This window comes from Pseudochaenichthys georgianus, chromosome 7 (genome assembly GCF_902827115.2).
Source record: "Pseudochaenichthys georgianus chromosome 7, fPseGeo1.2, whole genome shotgun sequence".
NCBI lineage: Eukaryota > Metazoa > Chordata > Actinopteri > Perciformes > Channichthyidae > Pseudochaenichthys > Pseudochaenichthys georgianus.
Window position 1 is genome coordinate 44,256,678 of NC_047509.1, and position 19,278 is coordinate 44,275,955.

Genomic DNA, 19,278 nt, shown 5'->3' on the forward strand with positions numbered 1-19,278 from the left:
TTTGACAGAAATGTGACTGTAAAGGCAAAGTATTTTATTCAAAACATGGACCATTATAAAACAAATCACTACACCTGTAAAAGCTTATCAGAGCACTGATAAGTGTTGGTTAAATATATTACAATCTCATTTGAAAGCCGAATCGTCTTAAAATGTGTGTTCACCTGCACATTAGAGTTTCCAGCTTATAGTCCTATAGTGAACCCAGAAATGTGTTGGAACCCCAAAGTGTTAAGATAGAAATGTGTAGTATGGGATGCTAACTTGCATATGTTTGGCAATTTGTACAATAAGCAAGTTGCATTAATTAGCAATACAATGATGAGTCCTGGCTGAACCTGTCTCTGCTGTCCTGCCTGCTCTCACCATGCTACTTCTCTGATGGCTCCCACAGGATTGTTGACATCCACCTGGTTTCATATCCTTTTTTATAGACACATGCATTTTCAAGCATTTGGGCTACCTATATGGCAAATGTATTATCTTTTCAATTTACACGACACTGCACGTCTGTCTGTCTGTTGCTCTCCCCGAGGTTTCTTCACATTTTTATATTGTGCTGTCTATATCCAATGGCTCATGGTAGTCAACCCGGGATGACAGATATGGACACGTTTTGGTTAAACCTGCATCCTGCATCCAAAACCACTCAACAATGGTCTAAATCGGCTGTTGTCCAAATACAGTGAGCTATAATGCTAATCATGATACTGATGCAAATTGTGCAAATTATGCAAACAGTTTCTATCTTCAGGGGACCCAACTATACATTTCTAACATAGAACTTTGGGGTACTCAACATTTCCGGGTTCACTATGCTGGCCACTACACTACTATATGCAGGGCTGCACATAACTGGTGCGCAGGTACGCATGCGCACCTCCGCCAAAAAAAGAGCACCGGGTCATTTGAAAAAAGGCGCATTTGCGTACCAAAATTGGGAGAGAAGAGAAAAGAGAGGAGAGAGAGAGAAAGATATTTGCGAGTTGCATATGAACTCAGGGTCGGCCCGTAGCACTGGCGTTATAGATGTTCACCTAGGGCCCAGATCTGTGGAGGCGCTGCGCTGACAGCTCTGGGAGGGAAAAAAAAAATGTTGACCGTTGGGGCTCATCCTAATTTTCGGCCTTGATGTAACAATATTCATAATTAAGTAAATGTAACACCCTTTTCACCCCGGTTACACGTTTCATTTGCCCTGTAAAATGGGCGCTGTAAGTGATGAAAATGGGGGATGTTGGCTTATCTGGCAACCGCAGCTCACAGCCAAAGTGCGAGGGAGAGAGAGAAGGGCGCACCGCCCGGTGTTGTTATTAGCATCTGGTGCTAGCTGCTCTAACGGAAGAAGAAGAAGATGTTTCTACAATAATGTGGAGGGAGAGTCCTCTCCAGTCAGACTGAGAGGCTGATACTACAGCTCAGTGAGGTAAAGGACTCTGAGTGTTTAGATAGTTCACTTTAGTCTAAGTTCAAACGGTTTGGTCACAATTTATGTAAACACATATTTCCAAGGCACTCCTTTATAATTATTGGGATAAACAGGTTTGAAATCATTCCAATGCATACTATAGGACAGTAAACCAGACATATCCTTTAAAACTGGAGAGATAAAAAAGAAATGCATAAATAAATGAATGTTAAGGTAAAAGATATGAATGAACAACACAAATAAAATAAGTTACATTCATTTGTTATTGGCTATGGTAGGTTATTGGTTATGTTCACATACTTATTTGCTAATGTTGTCTTGTGTTCACCTCTGTGTGTTCAGTGCCGTGTGTCTGGCAAATAAAGTCAAGACCCCTCAAAAGTTACGGTTTATTAAGGATGAGCACCCTTTGAGAACCAGGGCAAAACAGTTATGTGCACCCTGACTATATGATTATTCTTGTGCAGTAAGGCACACTGGATGGCAGTGTGAGGCTGTCTGAGGTCTTGTTGACGTGTCAGTAGGTGCAGGGTGCCGCCTCCTCTCCACTCGTCCTCTGGCAGCTTCATACGAAGGGGTAGTACGGGTGAGACTTGACTCTGAAACAGAACAACATCATCAGTGTGTCAGGAGCTGCTCACGCAGAACAACATGGCTGTGATGAACTCACTCCTCCAGCAGGCAGGACCTCCACCCTCGGTCCAGTCCTCTCAGGGCTCGCATGTCCTCTTCAGTCAGACTGAAGTCAAAGATCTGCAGAAACAGTGACACTGATAAATGGCTTCTACAGACAACAACAATAATGATGATGCTCTTCTTAAAGTGAAGTCCTAGACAATGTGTTATTCTTTTTGAAGGACAGTTATTGAAGCAGCCCTTAAAGAGCCTGTGACACGGTTTTCCCCCATCATCCAAACCCATCAATTTGAGTACATATTGTCCCCTTGAAAACCGTTACTGAACTGATTTTGGTTATTTGTACTTTGATAACCATTAATCTGCCTTCAATGTTGACCATTTTCTGGATCTTCTCGCGGATTCTTCAAGTCCCGCCAAATGATGGGTGACGTCAATGCGGGCACAGCGCTCCAGCTGCACCGTCCAGGATCCCAGCATCTGCATGTAAACCTTTATATATATACAGTCAGATGTAAACGCACGACGGCGCACACAGCAGCAAGCTCAGACAGCGATGACAGGTTAATGTTGAACGTGTCTGAGAGCTCATATGAGGCTGAAGGATCGGTTTATGTTGTATCTGTTAGAAGTTTAGGAATGAGGTGCGTCAATATGGGCGATCATATGGTCATGTAGCCAGTGGTGGACTGGGACTAAAAATCATCCCGGGACTCTCGACCGGCCCACTTCGGTACCGCTAGTAAATTGTCAACGGGGGGAGCGGGGGATGTAAAATACAAATATAATGTATAATGTCTGTGTCTTTGACATTAGCGCTGCTAGCCACCTGTGCCCTGTACTACGAAGCCAGTTCAACAGACCCTGGATATGTTTGAGTAACAAACAAACTAACAAACGAGATCTCGCTAAGCGGTCCTACGACGCTGGTTATCAACTCGGTAAATCAAGCCAGGGTTTCTCTCTCCAGCTGAGAGCGCGTTCACGTCTAAGACACGAGTGGATCTGACTTTAATTACATTTGTCTCGAATGTTTCGTCAACATAATGTGTTAAATAATACTTCTGCATCCAGTCTGTGACACTGTGAGTGTTGCACGGCCAGATGAGGCTGGAGAAGCTGACTCAGATAAGGAAATATATGATATATTATGATATTATATGATCGATGATCTGATTGATGATGTAATATGAATGATAAGTGCGACACGTCGGCGTCTTCTCTGCATACGGCAGTTTAATCTGTATTTCCTTTATCCTGTAATATGACTTGAGAGATTTAAACTCCGCACACTGAGTGGATCTCTTTTCTATAGACGCCGGAGGCGGGCAGCATCAGGTAAAAGAAGTTATTTAGCCTTCTCAAACCTGAGCCTCACGTGCCGCCTATGGGGGATGTGCTGGTGACTTATCCGACCGGCCCACTTCGGTACCGGCCCATCGGGATTCGTCCCGATGGCCAGTCCGCCACTGCACCCAGCCCACGTAAATTGTCAACGGGGGGAGCCTCGCTGCGGCGAAACGGTGGACCTAGTGTCCCGATCGGAGTGGGAATAATAATAATAATCCGTGCATTTTATCCATTAATTTCCCCAACATTGTGGTAAAAAAAACACACGTTTAATCCATGTTGTTGGTGTACTACAACTACAAAAAGCATCGGTTTGTTTTCTCATCAGGAAATGCAGACCGGCTCAAACAAACGATTTGTAATCATCATCCTCACTCATCATTTAATGTATCATATGTTCGCCGCATTGACATGAAAGCACTAATAAATGTAGTTTCATCCACTTGAGTTTACAACCACAAAAATAATCGATTTGTTTTTATATCACATCCGACGGGAGGAAATTCAGCAGCTCTCACTCCCGATTTTTAATCCTAATGTAATCATCATCTTCACCACGATCATTTATGTTTATGTCGCCGAATTGACATGAAAGCACTGACAAATATGAATATACTGTAGTCAACTTCATTAAAACGTTATTAACGTGCCTAATCTCAGTAATTCACAATTTCTACGCATGACAACACACACTTTGTCCTTGTTTGGCTCTCGAAGCGTTCCCGCATTGACGTCACTTCCGGCTTCCCCCAAAACTTCAAAATGAGTCGAAGGAATTTCCCCGCGATGTTCGAAATTATTGATATTTAACGGAACGGTATCGCTTTTTCTTTTTTAAACTGACGGTTCGAGATTACTAGTAGCCCAATATTTCATTGCACAACAGTTGTTGGGATGGTGTCACAGGCTCTTTAAAGGGAAAATATGAAATACATGCAGAATGCCTATTGGTCAACTTAGCATTAAGGGGTAAAACAGACACCTAAAATCCAAGTCTAATCAAGTGTCAATATAACATCTTTACTAATCACACTCTAACATCAACAGTACTGAATAAAGAGTAGGAAATCAAATGTAATTGTGCCAGATAGTCTGCTCTGATTGGTTAGCTGGCCAGCTCTGTTGTGATTGGTCAACTGCTTAGAGATGTCCCGCCCCTTAGCCTATCACGTACAATGTGTTGAAGCGCTAGCCAATAGAAGTGTGTTATAGTCAGTGTTGGGCAAGTTACTTTTAAAAAGTAACTAGTAATAGTTATAGTTACTGCTCTCAAAAAAGTAACTAGTTACTTTATTAGTTACTAAATTATAAAAGTAACTTGTAACAAGTTACTTTACTTTAAAAATAATAACAATAAAATTGAAAATGAAATGCTTTCACTGGTATTTTGCTGACTAGTTCTCTGAAGGCAACAGACTCGACCGTTGCGATGGGCAGCATGTCCTCAACAACGTACCTGGCAATCAATCTGTTTAGTTGACTCTGGGTGACATGTGGCGATTTAAAAAAATCGTTTTTTGGCTGTTTAGATGGTGTTGCTCCATCTGGGTCACTACCGGTGGTTGAGACGGTGGGTCTTTGGCGACTAGTTTTATAGCTCAGGAGATTGGCATTGCTGTTTTCCTTTATCCCCACAAATTGAAAATAGTGGTTATATCTCCATGTTGCAAATGCGCTGCTGCTCTCGCTGATACTTGTATCTGCCATTGTGTGTGTGTGTGTGCTGGTGGTGAGCGTTGCCGATGTGTGTGTGTTAGCATTAGCAAGTGTTCGTGTGTGTATTTTCTCCATAAGGCAAGACCCGCCCAACTCTGTCTCTGATTGGCTTACCCTGAAATGTTACCTCGCGTTAACCAATCATCACTCCTCTCTGGTTACTGTCACTTTTCCATGGTGCTGTGTAGGGCTGAACGATATACCGTGTCATGGCGATAACCGCGGTATGCGCATGCGCGGTATTCACACCGCAGGGATGTGCGGTTTTATTCAACGCACTTTAGCACAGAATTCAAAATAAAGATACCCTTATTACTTATCGAAACTGCACATACAATATATCCGATTAAAGCTGAGACTCCACAGATTATTTAAGTATAGTATCTAAGCGATCCGATCTCGCAACAGGGGAAGCGAACACAGACATCACAACACGTACCTTTTACGGAGCTTTTACGGGAGATCGTCTCACCGTAGCTGTCAATCTGATCAAAAGACGTGTTCAATGGCATTAAAACGAGAAAGAAAAAACGCAGCTGAATCGGTTGATACATAGGTTGATAATGTATCTGTGGTTTTGAAGCAATTGTTTATAATCCATAATTCCATTTGTATGTAAAAATCGGAGCACAACAGTTAGCTGCTAATGGTAGCCACCAGAGTGTATGCAGCTTCCGGTATTGGGTACGCGTCACTCTCACTCCTTATTTGGTAATGTGTGTGTGTTAGACTGCGCTGGACTGCCGCATAGCCAAGACCGGAAGCAGCAGCCACTCTGGTAGCTACCATTAGCAGCTAACTTTTGCTCTGCGATATTTACATAAAAATGGAATTATAGATTATAAATTAAATAATTTTTTTATACAGAGACGTTAAAAACCTATGGATTAACCGATTCGGCCGCGTTTTTTCTTTCTCGTTTTAATGCCATTGAACACGTCTTTTGATCAGATTGACAGCTACGGTGAGACATCTCCCCTAGAAGCTACGTAAAGGTACGTGTTGTGATGTCTGTGTTTGCTTCCCCTGTCCGAGTTCAGATCACTCAGTGATGATACTATATACCTAAATAATCTGTGGAACCTCAGCTTTAATCGGATATCTTGTAAGTGCAGCTACGATAAGTAATAATAAGGGTACTTTTATCTTGAGTTCTGTGCCAAAGTGCGTTAGCATTTTTCGCTCAGGGGTCATTTAGATGCTTCTTATGAGACTTGTGTTTTGTTTTGGTAAAAATGGTTTGTATCGTCAGTTAGCTGAGATTATTTCCGTTAATCTGGTATAACACATTAATATTACGATCCCCTGAGACACTGTCGTGAAAAAAAAAAGTAAAGTACCCGCCGGGACTTTGGGGTTACAGGTTAAAAAAAACGCAATATAGGGGGGAAATCGCGATGTCAGTTTTTTTCAATACCGTGCAGCCCTAGTGCTGTGAGAGGACATCGCTGTATTCGTCTATAAATTACATCCGCAGCGAGATTCGGTTCAGTTGGATCACATAATGTAACGCAGTAACGCACCCATTTAAATCACAGTAACTATAACGGCGTTACTTAATGGGAATAGGTAACTAGTAACGCTATTAGTTACCACAAAAAGTAGTTGCGTTACAGTAACGCGTTAGTCCCAACACTGGTTATAGTATATATATGTCCCGGTTGGCAACATAACTAAATCTGCATACATAACTAAACATAACTAAATAAAAAATCTTCGCGCGTGGATTTCTGGCGGATTTAGTAACTAAATCTGCCAGAAATCCACGCGGAAGTTGGCAACCCTAAGTATATAACACACTACAGGAAAAGGAAAACCCTAAAAAGCAGAATATGGCCACTTTAAGGTATAGCTTATTGTTGTTGGACCGTACATGTGTTTAAATTAGGGCTGTCAAGTTAAAAAAATTAACGCCACTAATTATTTTAACGCGATTAACGCATGTGTATTTTTTTTCCTCGGCCGCCCCGTAGTTTCAGAGCGCATCAAGTTTAAAATACCATCTACAAGCTGATGCTGCTGACAGCCCCGCTCCTGCCGCCCGCTTGTGGCAGACCACACTTCCACGCTCACCGGCAGGCACCGACTGGCCATCGGGAGGACCGGGAGGGTGTGTGTACGTGTGGCCCGAGCGAGCGAGAGAGAGACCTTACGTGCATTACCGTACCGCAGTGTGAACGCGGCTATTGTTGTTGTTAGCATCTGGTGCTAGCTAGCTGTGCTAACGGATATAAGGAGCTGTTTAAATGAAAACAGAGGAGCGCCCTAGTATCCACACAACTGCGCCGAGCACTTGACTTGATGCAGGAAGCAGACAGCGGGACATTGGAGGAGAAGTCAGCACACTCATGATTGCAGCAACATGATTGCAGCGTCCAGGCAGCTCCCGTTCGAGCATATGCCTTGAGTTGCACATAGCTCCAACGATCACGATCACACACACACACACACACACACACACACACACACACACACACACACACACACACACACACACACACACACACACACACACACACACACACACACACACACACACACACACACACACACACACACACACACACACACACACACACACACACACCACACACACACACACACACCCCATTTGTATTGTATGAGAGAGGTTCCAGGTTGAATTGAGGCGAATATTTGTAATGTTCAAAGGTTGTTGTGTTTAATATTCATGAGAATATTTGTCATTGTTCAAATGATAATAAACATTAGCATAAAGCATATTTGTCCACTCATATGTTGATAAGAGTATTAAAAACTTGAAAAATATTCCTCTAAGGTACATTTAGAACAGATAAAAAATGTGCGATTAATTTGCGATTAATCGCGATTAACTATTGACAATCATGCGATTAATCGCGATTAAATATTTTAATCGACTGACAGCCCTAGTTTAAATACAATGCACATGTGACTTTCTTGGGTTATATATCCATTATCCACACTTTCAGAAAGGCTTGGTGTTGTTGTGCAGGACTTTCTTAATTGATGCTGCTTTTGACTTGCGCCTGAGTGGTGTGTGTACAATAAAACAAATATATTTTTGATTATAATTATATATTTTCTAGAAGTCTGCTGTTCATCACCAGAATTATCTCATGGATTGCCTTGAAAGACGTCATGGTCCCCAGAGGGTAAATCCCTGATTGTATAGTTGTGAGTGAAATACCTCTAAAACTTAAATTAGTTTTTTTCATATCCTATACGATGAATTGCAATAACATGACCTAACTTTTTATTTAGCACATTGATGCAATGCTTAATGACTGCACAACAGCAGTTAGGACAGGTTTATGGAAAGTAGTTAATTTGCTGCAAAGTGATTGTTGCTGTATTTCTGCATCACATTTTGATCAAACTGCTACACAACCCTGCCTGACAAACCAACAACTTAAAAGGACATGAATGGCTGTTCTCATGAAAAGCTGAGAATACAGTAGAGGTTTTGCAGTGATGTTGTCACATGCATTATTGAGTTTGTGTTGTGGAAGATGCAGATTCCTCTGTCCAGCCCCAAACAGCAGACAGAGACAAGCTGGTGAACATGGTGGAGCATTTAGCAGCTAAGGAGACATATATTTATATAGAGGGGGTGGAGACCAAAACAATGTGAATATCTGACTATACTTAATGTCTGTTGAATGTATAAATAGACAATTACAATCTAAATCAAACGTGTTTATTTAGCCCAATATCAAAAATTACAAATGTGCCTCATAGCAGGGTTTAAAGTCGGTTCAGCATACACTAAAATGCTCTCAGACCTTTGCCGTGCAAAATGAAACAGTAATATGCTGTTTCACTCCCCCTAATTGGCCAATTAATTCAGTTTTAAATGGATATCTATCATAAAAAAAAAAAATTACAAGGTTTGATTTTCAAAACAGAATTTAAATTCCAAACTCAGTTGGGCTACAGCTACATGTAAGAACAATGGCAATCTAAAATTACCCAAAAGAAACAGAAAATAAAGAAAAGAGTGTGAGAGCCAAGAAGCTAAACAGAAGGATGTTTAAAGAACTCACCACATCACAAAGCAGCGTGCGTACTGAAGTGTCTGAGAGAAACAAAGAGGTTTACCTTTGTGTTTTCCAGGATGTGGTGAGGCTTGTCACTCTTCGGGATGACTGCAACACCCTGCTGCACGTGGAACCTGAGCAATACCTGGAGCAGACCACTGTTACTGACAGGGAAACACACACACACACACACGTATGGGGACACACAGTCACACTGACCTGTGCGGGGCTGTGTCTGTGCTTCTTGGCGATATCTGCCACCACAGGGTCCTCCAGCAGCCTCAGAGGATCAGTCTCTCCTCTCAGCCTGAGAGGGACAGATCAGGATTTACAATCACCACAATCAGTGGGCTGGGTGAGGACATTTCTATTATTTCCCCATATTTCACTAGACCCATCCTATTCCAGTCTGCATCAGAAATATCAAAGACCCTTATTGAACCGTAGTTCAGACTAGGTTGTACATCAGATAAGAACTAGAGAATGCAATTCCTAAAGAAATTGCTAGTGGGAATGCTTTATGCTGAAAAGCTGACCCTGAACTGCTATGCTGAAATGTAATGTGTAAGAAGAAAGTGAATAATTTAGATTGAAATGATACATGAACACTGGGGGCTTGAATGTGTGATGAGAGAAGAAAAGAAAGTAAAAAGGCTTGGAAAAGCAGCAGAATATTTGAACTGCAAACTTTTGAACTAACTTGATGCCAACGGCATTTGATGACACCCCATAATACGCTGTGTCTTTCCATTTTCGATCTGTGTTCACACACTCAGTGGCGCCAGCAGGGGGGTGCCAGGGGGGGCCATGGCCACCCTGATATATTTGTTGGCCCCCCCCACTGGCCCCCCCACCACACACCCCGCCTCGCCAGTCACGTATGCGTAGTAGTTTATCTGATATTTAACAACAAATACACAGCCAGTGAATTGCTTGATTTGAGCTTCCAACGCTCATACTGCAGCCCCTCCCTCTCCCTCTGCTACCATGGTAACACTCTGATACTCGGCGCACGCACCACTCTGATACTCGTGCGCATCACTCTGAGATTCGCACAGACAGCAGCAGGTTGCAGCAAAACGTTTCTTTCTACTGATTTTTCTACTGACTTCTAGAAGGTAAGTCGTATACGTTCGTTGCCTGTTAAGCCCCACAACACTTTAGGCTTTAGTGTGTTAGCTTTAGGTAGCAAAACACGGAGATACGCTCACCTTTAGCTGTTATTCTGATCAAAATGTGTGTTCAATGGCATTAAAACGAGAAACGCTGGAAGACCTGGAAAACAGGCTCGGGGCTCAGTAAAGGCTGGCTTGACTTCAGGTATAATTTGTCTGTAAACACACTTTGGCGGCTATCCTAGTTAGCGTTAGCTTAGCAAGCTAAACTAACGTTAGCTAATGTGGGTATGCTGGGCTGGTGTAATGCGTAGGCTACAATTAATCTCTGCCATGTGTAATGTCAATCTGCAGAACATGAAGAGAAAGTCAACAGACATCTCTTCTTATTGTAAGAAGAAGAAGAGTAAAGGAGAGACAGAGCTGGCAGGGGAGCAGCAGCATAGCGCTAGTGAGGAGATGGCCATACATGCTAGAAAGTACATGTGGAACTCTGTTTTGTAAAAGTGAAACTAAAACCTAAGTACAGTTTTATTAATGTGATTGTGACATTTTTAATCATTTAAGTCTTCTACACACTTTGGGTCTGCAGCTACTTCAAAATGAAACGAGAATCTATGCAGTTTTTCCTCTTCTGTGTTCTGGGGTTATGAGCCGACCATTAGTCAAGTTTGTTTTCATAATGTTCTGTATGCTAATTTCAAAAAAGGGTAACCAGTTTGTTTATAAAGTATATACATTTTCAAAACAAATGGAATACAAGCTATATGTATTACTCTCACCACAGTGGCCTAATCTAAAAAAAATTGAAATATGTCTCGTCACCTATTTTCTGTCTAATACTAAAAGGGGGTGTTTTGTATCATTTATAATGTTTTGAATTTGCTATAAAGGTCAATAATAGATGGTGTTTTTGTGTTCAATCACAGTATGTATTTACAATGGTATACCCCTTGTGTTTTTGGGTCCTGTTGAAATAAAATAGTCATGTTTTAAAACTAGGCAGAAGGTCCATGATCGATTTCGTTATCGTATCATCGGACCTGAGGCCGTATGTTTTGGACACTCGGGTAAAGAGAGGGGCGGAGTTGTCAACTGATCACCATCTGGTGGTGAGTTGGGTCGAGTGGCGGGGGAAGCCTCTGGATAGACCTGGTAAGCCCAAACGTGTAGTTCGGGTGAACTGGGAACGTCTGGAGGAGGCCCAAGTTCAGGAGGCCTTCAACTCACACCTCCGGCGGAGCTTTTCGGGCATTCCTGTGGAGGTTGGGGACATTGAACCAGAGTGGTCGGTGTTCAAAGCCTCTATTGCCGAAGCCGCGGTGGGGAGCTGTGGTCTCAAGGTCTTAGGTGCCTCAAGGGGCGGTAACCCTCGAACCTCCTGGTGGACACCGGTGGTCAGGGAAGCCGTCCGACTGAAGAAGGAGGCCTTCAGGGATTTGTTATCCCGGGGGACTCCCGAAGCAGTTGCAAGGTACCGACAGGCCCGAAGGGCAGCAGCCTCATCCGTGGCCGAGGCAAAGCAGCGGGTGTGGGAGAAGTTCGGAGAAGACATGGAATAGGACTTTCGGGCGGCACCAAAGTTGTTCTGGAAAACTGTCCGACACCTCAGGAGGGGGAAGCAGGGAACCATCCAAGCTGTGTACAGTAAGGATGGGACGTTGTTGACCTCAACTGATGGAGTGTTGGGACGTTGGAAGGAACACTTTGAGGAACTCCTGAACCCGACAACTCCGCCCTCTATGTTAGAGGCAGAGCTGGAGTATGACGGGGGATCAACGCCAATCTCCCGGGGGGAGGTCACTGAGGTCGTCAAACAACTCCACAGTGGCAAAGCCCCGGGGGTGGATGAGATCCGCCCGGAAATGCTGAAGGCTCTGGGTGTTGAGGGACTGTCATGGTTGACACGTCTCATCAACGTTGCGTGGAAGTCGGAAACGGTACCGAAGGAGTGGCAGACCGGGGTGGTGGTCCCCCTTTTCAAAAAGGGGGATCAGAGGGTGTGTGCCAATTACAGAGGCATCACACTACTCAGCCTCCCCGGGAAAGTTTACTCCAAGGTACTCGAAAGGAGGGTCAGGCCGATTGTCGAACCTCAGATTGAGGAGGAACAATGCGGATTCCGTCCTGGTCGTGGAACGACGGATCAGCTTTTTACTCTCGCAAGGATCCTGGAGGGGGCCTGGGAGTACGCTTATCCGGTCTACATGTGTTTTGTAGACTTGGAGAAGGCGTATGACCGGGTTCGAAGGGAGTTACTGTGGGAGGTGCTGCGGGAGTATGGGGTGAGGGGGTCTCTACTCAGGGCCATCCAATCTCTGTACTCCCAAAGCGAGAGCTGTGTCCGGGTCCTCGGCAGTAAGTCGGACCCATTTCCGGTGAGGGTTGGCCTCCGCCAGGGCTGCGCTTTGTCACCAATCCTGTTTGTAATATACATGGATCGGATTTCGAGGCGTAGTCGTGGGGGGGGGGGTCTGCAGTTCGGTGGACTAAGGATTGCACCACTGCTTTTTGCAGATGATGTGGTTCTGATGGCTTCATCGGTCTGCGACCTTCAGCACTCACTGGATCGGTTCGCAACCAAGTGTGAAGCGGCTGGGATGAGGATCAGCACCTCCAAATCTGAGGCCATGGTTCTCAGCAGGAAACCGATGGACTGTCCACTCCAAGTAGGGAATGAGTCCTTACCCCAAGTGAAGGAGTTCAAGTATCTCGGGGTCTTGTTCTCGAGTGCGGGATCAATGGAGCGTGAGATGGGCCGGAGAATCGGAGCAGCGGGAGCGGTATTGTAGTCGCTTTACCGCACCGTTGTGACGAAAAGGGAGCTGAGCCGGAAGGCAAAGCTCTCTGTCTACCGGGCCATTTTCGTTCCTACCCTCACCTATGGTCATGAAGGATGGGTCATGACCGAAAGAACGAGATCGCGGATACAAGCGGCCGAGATGGGTTTCCTCCGCCGGGTGGCTGGTGTCTCCCTTAGAGATAAGGTGAGAAGTTCGGTCATCAGGGAGGGACTCGGAGTTGAGCCGCTCCTCCTTCGCGTCGAAAGAAGCCAGTTGAGGTGGTTCGGGCACCTAGTTAGGATGCCACCTGGGCTCCTCCCTAGGGAGGTGTTCCAGGCACGTCCAGCTGGGAAGAGACCAAGGGGTAGACCTAGGACCAGGTGGAGGGATTATATCTCTTCGCTGGCCTGGGAGCGCCTTGGGATCCCCCAGTCAGAGCTGGTTGATGTCGCCAGGGAAAAGAAAGTTTGGGGCTCTCTGCTGGAACTGCTACCCCCGCGACCCGACCACGGATAAGCGGGAGAAGATGGATGGATGGATGTTTTAAAACTTGATTTAAAAAGGTCATGTCAATCATCTTTGATCCCAGTGTGACACAAACAGCTTTGTTCAGTCTAAAACAATTTATAACCTAGAGACTGAAGAACATGTTGTGTTGCTGTTGTGTATTGTATGTGTTGAGAATGCTGAACATGTTGTGCCTTACAATAAAGGAACTTATTTAAATTAAGCTGTATTTGTCTTTTTAAAAGGAAAGAACAACTAGCAAATATAAAAAACAAAACAATAAATCACCAACACATGTATACATAACACAAAACAAGGTTCTTTTAAATGTTGTTTGAAGTAAAATGTTAACTATCCATATTATATTCACTTCAGATGAATAGTATCAGAAATAGTAAAATAAGAAACCAAAGTATATTAGTAGGTGATTCTCTTTGCCATTGTTTTCCTCTAGTCTATACTTTCACAACAATTAAATGCTTGGTTTTGGTGGGCCACCCCAAGATTTTCAGTGGCCCCATTTGGCCACCCCTGGGTCATTCCAGAATTGGAGGACAATTTAGACACCAACATCTTTGAAAAATGAACCTTTTATTTTATAATTTTTTTTATGTATTTAGGAAAAACAGATAAAAAAATAAACCATCAAAAAAAGTGAATTGCCCAGCTAGGCATCAAATGTATATTTTCCAATGAAGAATTACCCCTGTTACTCTAATTACAGTAACAGGGTTGAATGTAACAGGGTTGAAAATCAATGCTAATTTGAGCTTTAACCTCAGGAATTATTGCTAGATGTAGCATGTAATGCTACTTTCAAGGCAAGAACAAACTTGGATATCTAATGCAAGAAAGATAACTTTGAAATTAATATGCTTTATTCTGATAATATCAGTAACAGGGTTGAGTGGGTCAGAGTGCCACACTCTTTTAAGACTGAAAAGATTGTAAAAATATGAAAAATAAAAGAGAGGACTTAGTTTTGGTCTACCCATGGCACTAGCACATGGCTTGCTGATGTCACTTCCACTGTGTCACCTGACAGTTTTTTCACTTCCTCTGCCAATCTAAAAAGGTTTGGGTAACAGGGTTGAACGCATGTTGAGGGACACACCTTCTGTGCAAAATTACTGTTATCTAAAATATGTTTATGATTTAACAAATTTATTTTACCATTACAAGAGACATATATCAATATAATAATACCAAAAAAAGTAAATAAAATCCCTATTTTAAATGTTGTATTTGACATGCAAGTTGGTCACCAAGAAGCGGGGAAAGAGAAAAATGCCATTTTAGGGGGTGTTCGAGAGCTATTTGATAATTAAAAAAATATTTTTAAACCACTTTTTCTACAACTTTATATACATGTTGCCTCAGGACAAGTATGTTTAACACAACAAGTGCATGTTTTAGCATTTTGGGCATTAGATTTTTTGTATGGGGGACATGAAATGTCCTCCAATTCTGGAATGACCCCCCTATGAACAATTTATGGAGGCGCCACTGCACACACTGAGAATTATAACAACATTAGCCAAGTAACAGTTTGCGCTTTAACTTACAATGTATGGAAGCAAACAAGAGACAGAAGTATCTGAATTTTTTTTGCTCTGAATGTACCTATGTGAAATAAAAATGTAACAATTCAAGTTAAAAAAATTGGAATAGTCAAATTCAGATCCCAAAAATTCAAGTGGAAAAAAATTCGAATGCACAATTTCGGTGTTTAAAAATTCGACTTAAAAAATGTCAGTGTTTAAAATTCGATGTCCAAAATTGCGATGCAACATCATCCGGGCTACTCAGACAGGATAAGCAATCGAGCCCGAATGCAATCAAACCGACTTCTGGCCTATCAGAGCCAAGCGGCGGACTCCGGGACAGTGCGGTGAAGCCCAATGCTGCAAACTGTAGGCGATGGATGCAGATGGTTCACAAAAACATATTCTGTATATAGTTAGATTCCCCCTTCATGACAACGGGACTGCTGCTCCTAGCTCCTCTGTCTCACTGCTAGCTCCGTTAGCTCCGTGATGCTACAGGGGCTCAGCTCATGAGGAGAACACTACTTGAACTCGGCCGTGTTTGTTGTGTTGTTTCCTGGTGGACTATTCGTCATGCAAATATAGGATTTATCTGCGGTTAAAACAGACCGTCCATGAATGCAGTTTTTTTGGTAAGTCAACCCTGCATACTTTATGTTATGTTACTGGTGTTTTTATTAAGCTAACGTTAATGAATGTTTAGAGTTGGGTTAGCATTTGAGCAATCGGTAGCTACATATGTGCTAACGATGCTATGCGTAGCATCCAACTTAAACGTAATAGAGAAGTGTAAAACATTAAGTGGGATGCTACTGTATACCAAAAGGCTTCTGTGCGAGGTTGGTAAAATAAGGTCATCCTTGTACGTTAGATAGTTAGCTTTCTAGTTAGGTTACTGTATGCATTGTTAAGGTTAATTTCAATTCGCTATGCTCTACTATAGCATAACATAGACTAGCTAACGTCAACGTATTGTTGAAGAGAGGCTTAGTGTATATTAAATCAACCTCACAATAAAATGTGTGTATCTTTAAAATATGAACGTCACATTTCAAATGGTCCAGAAATAACGCTTCCTTAGATATTGTAATATGGTTTGTTGAACTGGAGTTATTTATTGCAGCTAACCGCCTATCCGACGAACGACCCAAACATTGTTTTTTTTAATATTATTACCAATGCCTCTTTTAATTGTATTATCCTCACACTTGAGAAACAGCTTCATCGTGGCTGTAGAACGGAACATGTAACTTAATGCCTGCATTTAAGGAGGATGAATAGCGTAGTCAATGCTTTCGTGACAAGGAAATGATTTGTTTAAATATTAGATATGACGTTGTTAAGCTTATCCATCGCATTGCATTTGTTCAATAGGTTTCTGTCTTACCCTTACGTGTGTGATACATATGAATATGGCATATGAAAACAAATTAATTTGACTGACTCATGAAAAACTCAAATAACAGTAAAATAAAAAGGACCTACACAATAATACTCAATCAAACTGATACAGTATAAGGACTGTGATATCCAGCAATTTCTTAAGTATAAAAATAAGATTATGACCTGTTTTTAAAAGAAGATAAAAAGTTGTTTGCATGTAAAGAAGTCTGTAACCCACGCATGTAACTTTACATCTGTTTGTTCAAAGTCTCCTTAAGGTGATCCAGACAGGCTGGACCAGAGGAGGAGAGACAGATCTGGAGAACTTCAGCACGGATTCCAAGGTACACCTTTTTCATACTTTACAAAGAATGCATAAAGTAATGACTCTAATACACTGATATACATACCTTTAAACATGACTAAATACTAGATCATTTACATTTTACCAAGCAACATAACTTTTGTTCAATTTTCACATTTCAATGTATTTAAAGAGCCTGTCACACGGTTTTCCCCCATCATCCAAACCCATCAATTTGAGTACATATTGTCCCCTTGAAAACCGTTACTGAACTGATTTTGGATATTTGTACTTTGATAACCATTAATCTGGCCTTCAATGTTGACAATTTTCTGGATCTTCTCGCGGATTCTTCAAGTCCCGCCAAATGATGTGTGACGCCATTGCGGGCACAGCGCTCCAGCTGCACCGTCCAGGATCCCAGCATCTGCATGTAAACCTTTATATATATACAGTCAGATGTAAACGCACAACGGCGCACACAGCAGCAAGCTCAGACAGCGATGACAGGTTAATGTTGAACGTGTCTGAGAGCTCATATGAGGCTGAAGGATCGGTTTATGTTGTATCTGTTAGAAGTTTAGGAATGAGGTGCGTCAATATGGGCGATCATATGGTCATGTAGCCAGTGGTGGAATGGGACTAAAAATCATCCCGGGACTCTCGACCGGCCCACTTCGGTACCGCTAGTAAATTGTCAACGGGGGGAGTGGGGGATGTCAGGGGCGGCGGGTGCTGTAGATAGTAAATGTAAATATGTAAATATTTGTGTCACTGCATCCTGGTAAAATACAAATATAATGTATAATGTCTGTGTCTTTGACATTAGCGCTGCTAGCCACATGTGCCCTGTACTACGAAGCCAGTTCAACAGACCCTGGATATGTTTGAATAACAAACAAACTAACAACAACAAACTAACAAACGAGATCTCGCTAAGCGGTCCTACGACGCTGGTTATCAACTCGGTAAATCAAGCCAGGGTTTCTCTCTCCAGCTGAGAGCGCGTTCACGTCTAAGACACGAGTGGATCTGACTTTAATTACATTTGTCTCGAGTGTTTCGTCAACATAATGTGTTAAATAATACTTCTGCATACAGTCTGTGACACTGTGAGTGTTGCACGGCCAGATGAGGCTGGAGAAGCTGACTCAGATAAGGAAATATATGATATATTATGATATTATATGATCGATGATCTGATTGATGATGTAATATGAATGATAAGTACGACACGTCGGCGTCTTCTCTGCATACGGCAGTTTAAACTGTATTTCCTTTATCCTGTAATATGACTTGAGAGATTTAAACTCCGCACACTGAGTGGATCTCTTTTCTACAGACGCCGGAGGCGGGCAGCGTCAGGTAAAAGAAGTTATTTAGCCTTCTCAAACCTGAGCCTCACGCGCCGCCTATGGGAGATGTGCTAGTTACTTATCCGACTGGCCCACTTCGGTACCGGCCCATCGGGATTCGTCCCGATGGCCAGTCCGCCACTGCACCCAGCCCACGTAAACTGTCAACGGGGGGAGCCTCGCTGCGGGGAAACGGTGGACCTAGTGTCCCGATCGGAGTGGGAATAACAATAATAATCCGTGCATTTTATCCATTAATTTCCCCAACATTGTGGTAAAAAAAAACACGTTTAATCCATGTTGTTGGTGTACTACAACTACAAAAAGCATCGGTTTGTTTTCTCATTAGGAAATGCAGACCGGCTCAAACAAACGATTTTTAATCATCATCCTCACGTTTAATGTATCATATGTTCGCCGAATTGACATGAAAGCACTAATAAATGTAGTTTCATCCACTTGAGTTTACAACCACAAAAATAATCGATTTGTTTTTATATCACATCCGACGGGAGGAAATTCAGCAGCTCTCACTCCCGATTTTTAATCCAAATGTAATCATCATCTTCACCACGATCATTTATGTTTATGTCGCCGAATTGACACGAAAGCACTGACAAATATGAATATACTGTAGTCAACTTCATTACAACGTTATTAACGTGCCTAATCTCAGTAATTCACCATTTCTACGCATGACACAACACACTTTGTCCGTGTTTGGCTCTCGAAGCGTTCCCGCATTGACGTCACTTCCGGCTTCCCCCAAAACTTCAAAATGAGTCGAAGGAATTTCCCCGCGATGTTCGAAATTATTGATATTTAACGGAACGGTATCGCTTTTTCTTTTTTAAACTGACGGTTCGAGATTACTAGTAGCCCAATATTTCATTGCACAACAGTTGTTGGGATGCTGTCACAGGCTCTTTAAGGCAAATATTATTGAACATAGTGAGAACTACGACCCTTTGTATTTATATTTGTATTGTATACAATGTATTTATATTGACTTTAAAAACATGTTAAAACTGATTCTTTCAGTGAGACAACCGAACAGAGCAAGCTTCTACAGTTGAACTAAGTTTTGATAACAGTTAAATATTATTTTAAAATATA

At 42.5% G+C, this 19,278-nt stretch overlaps 1 protein-coding gene across 1 annotated transcript in view; it reads right to left on the minus strand.

Moving 5' to 3' along the window:
* Positions 1–1,804: 1,804 nt before the first annotated feature.
* Positions 1,805–19,278, minus strand: part of LOC117449954 (aldose reductase-related protein 2) — a 49,462-nt gene continuing 31,988 nt past the window's right edge. Inside the window, exons 7-10 of the mRNA XM_034087893.1 lie at positions 9,388–9,475; positions 9,230–9,313; positions 2,100–2,182; positions 1,805–2,028 (exon numbers count right to left, since the gene is read on the minus strand). Of these exons, the coding sequence (XP_033943784.1) occupies positions 1,995–2,028; positions 2,100–2,182; positions 9,230–9,313; positions 9,388–9,475 (289 nt within the window). The 3' untranslated portion in view covers positions 1,805–1,994. The remainder of the gene's footprint in view (positions 2,029–2,099; positions 2,183–9,229; positions 9,314–9,387; positions 9,476–19,278) is intronic.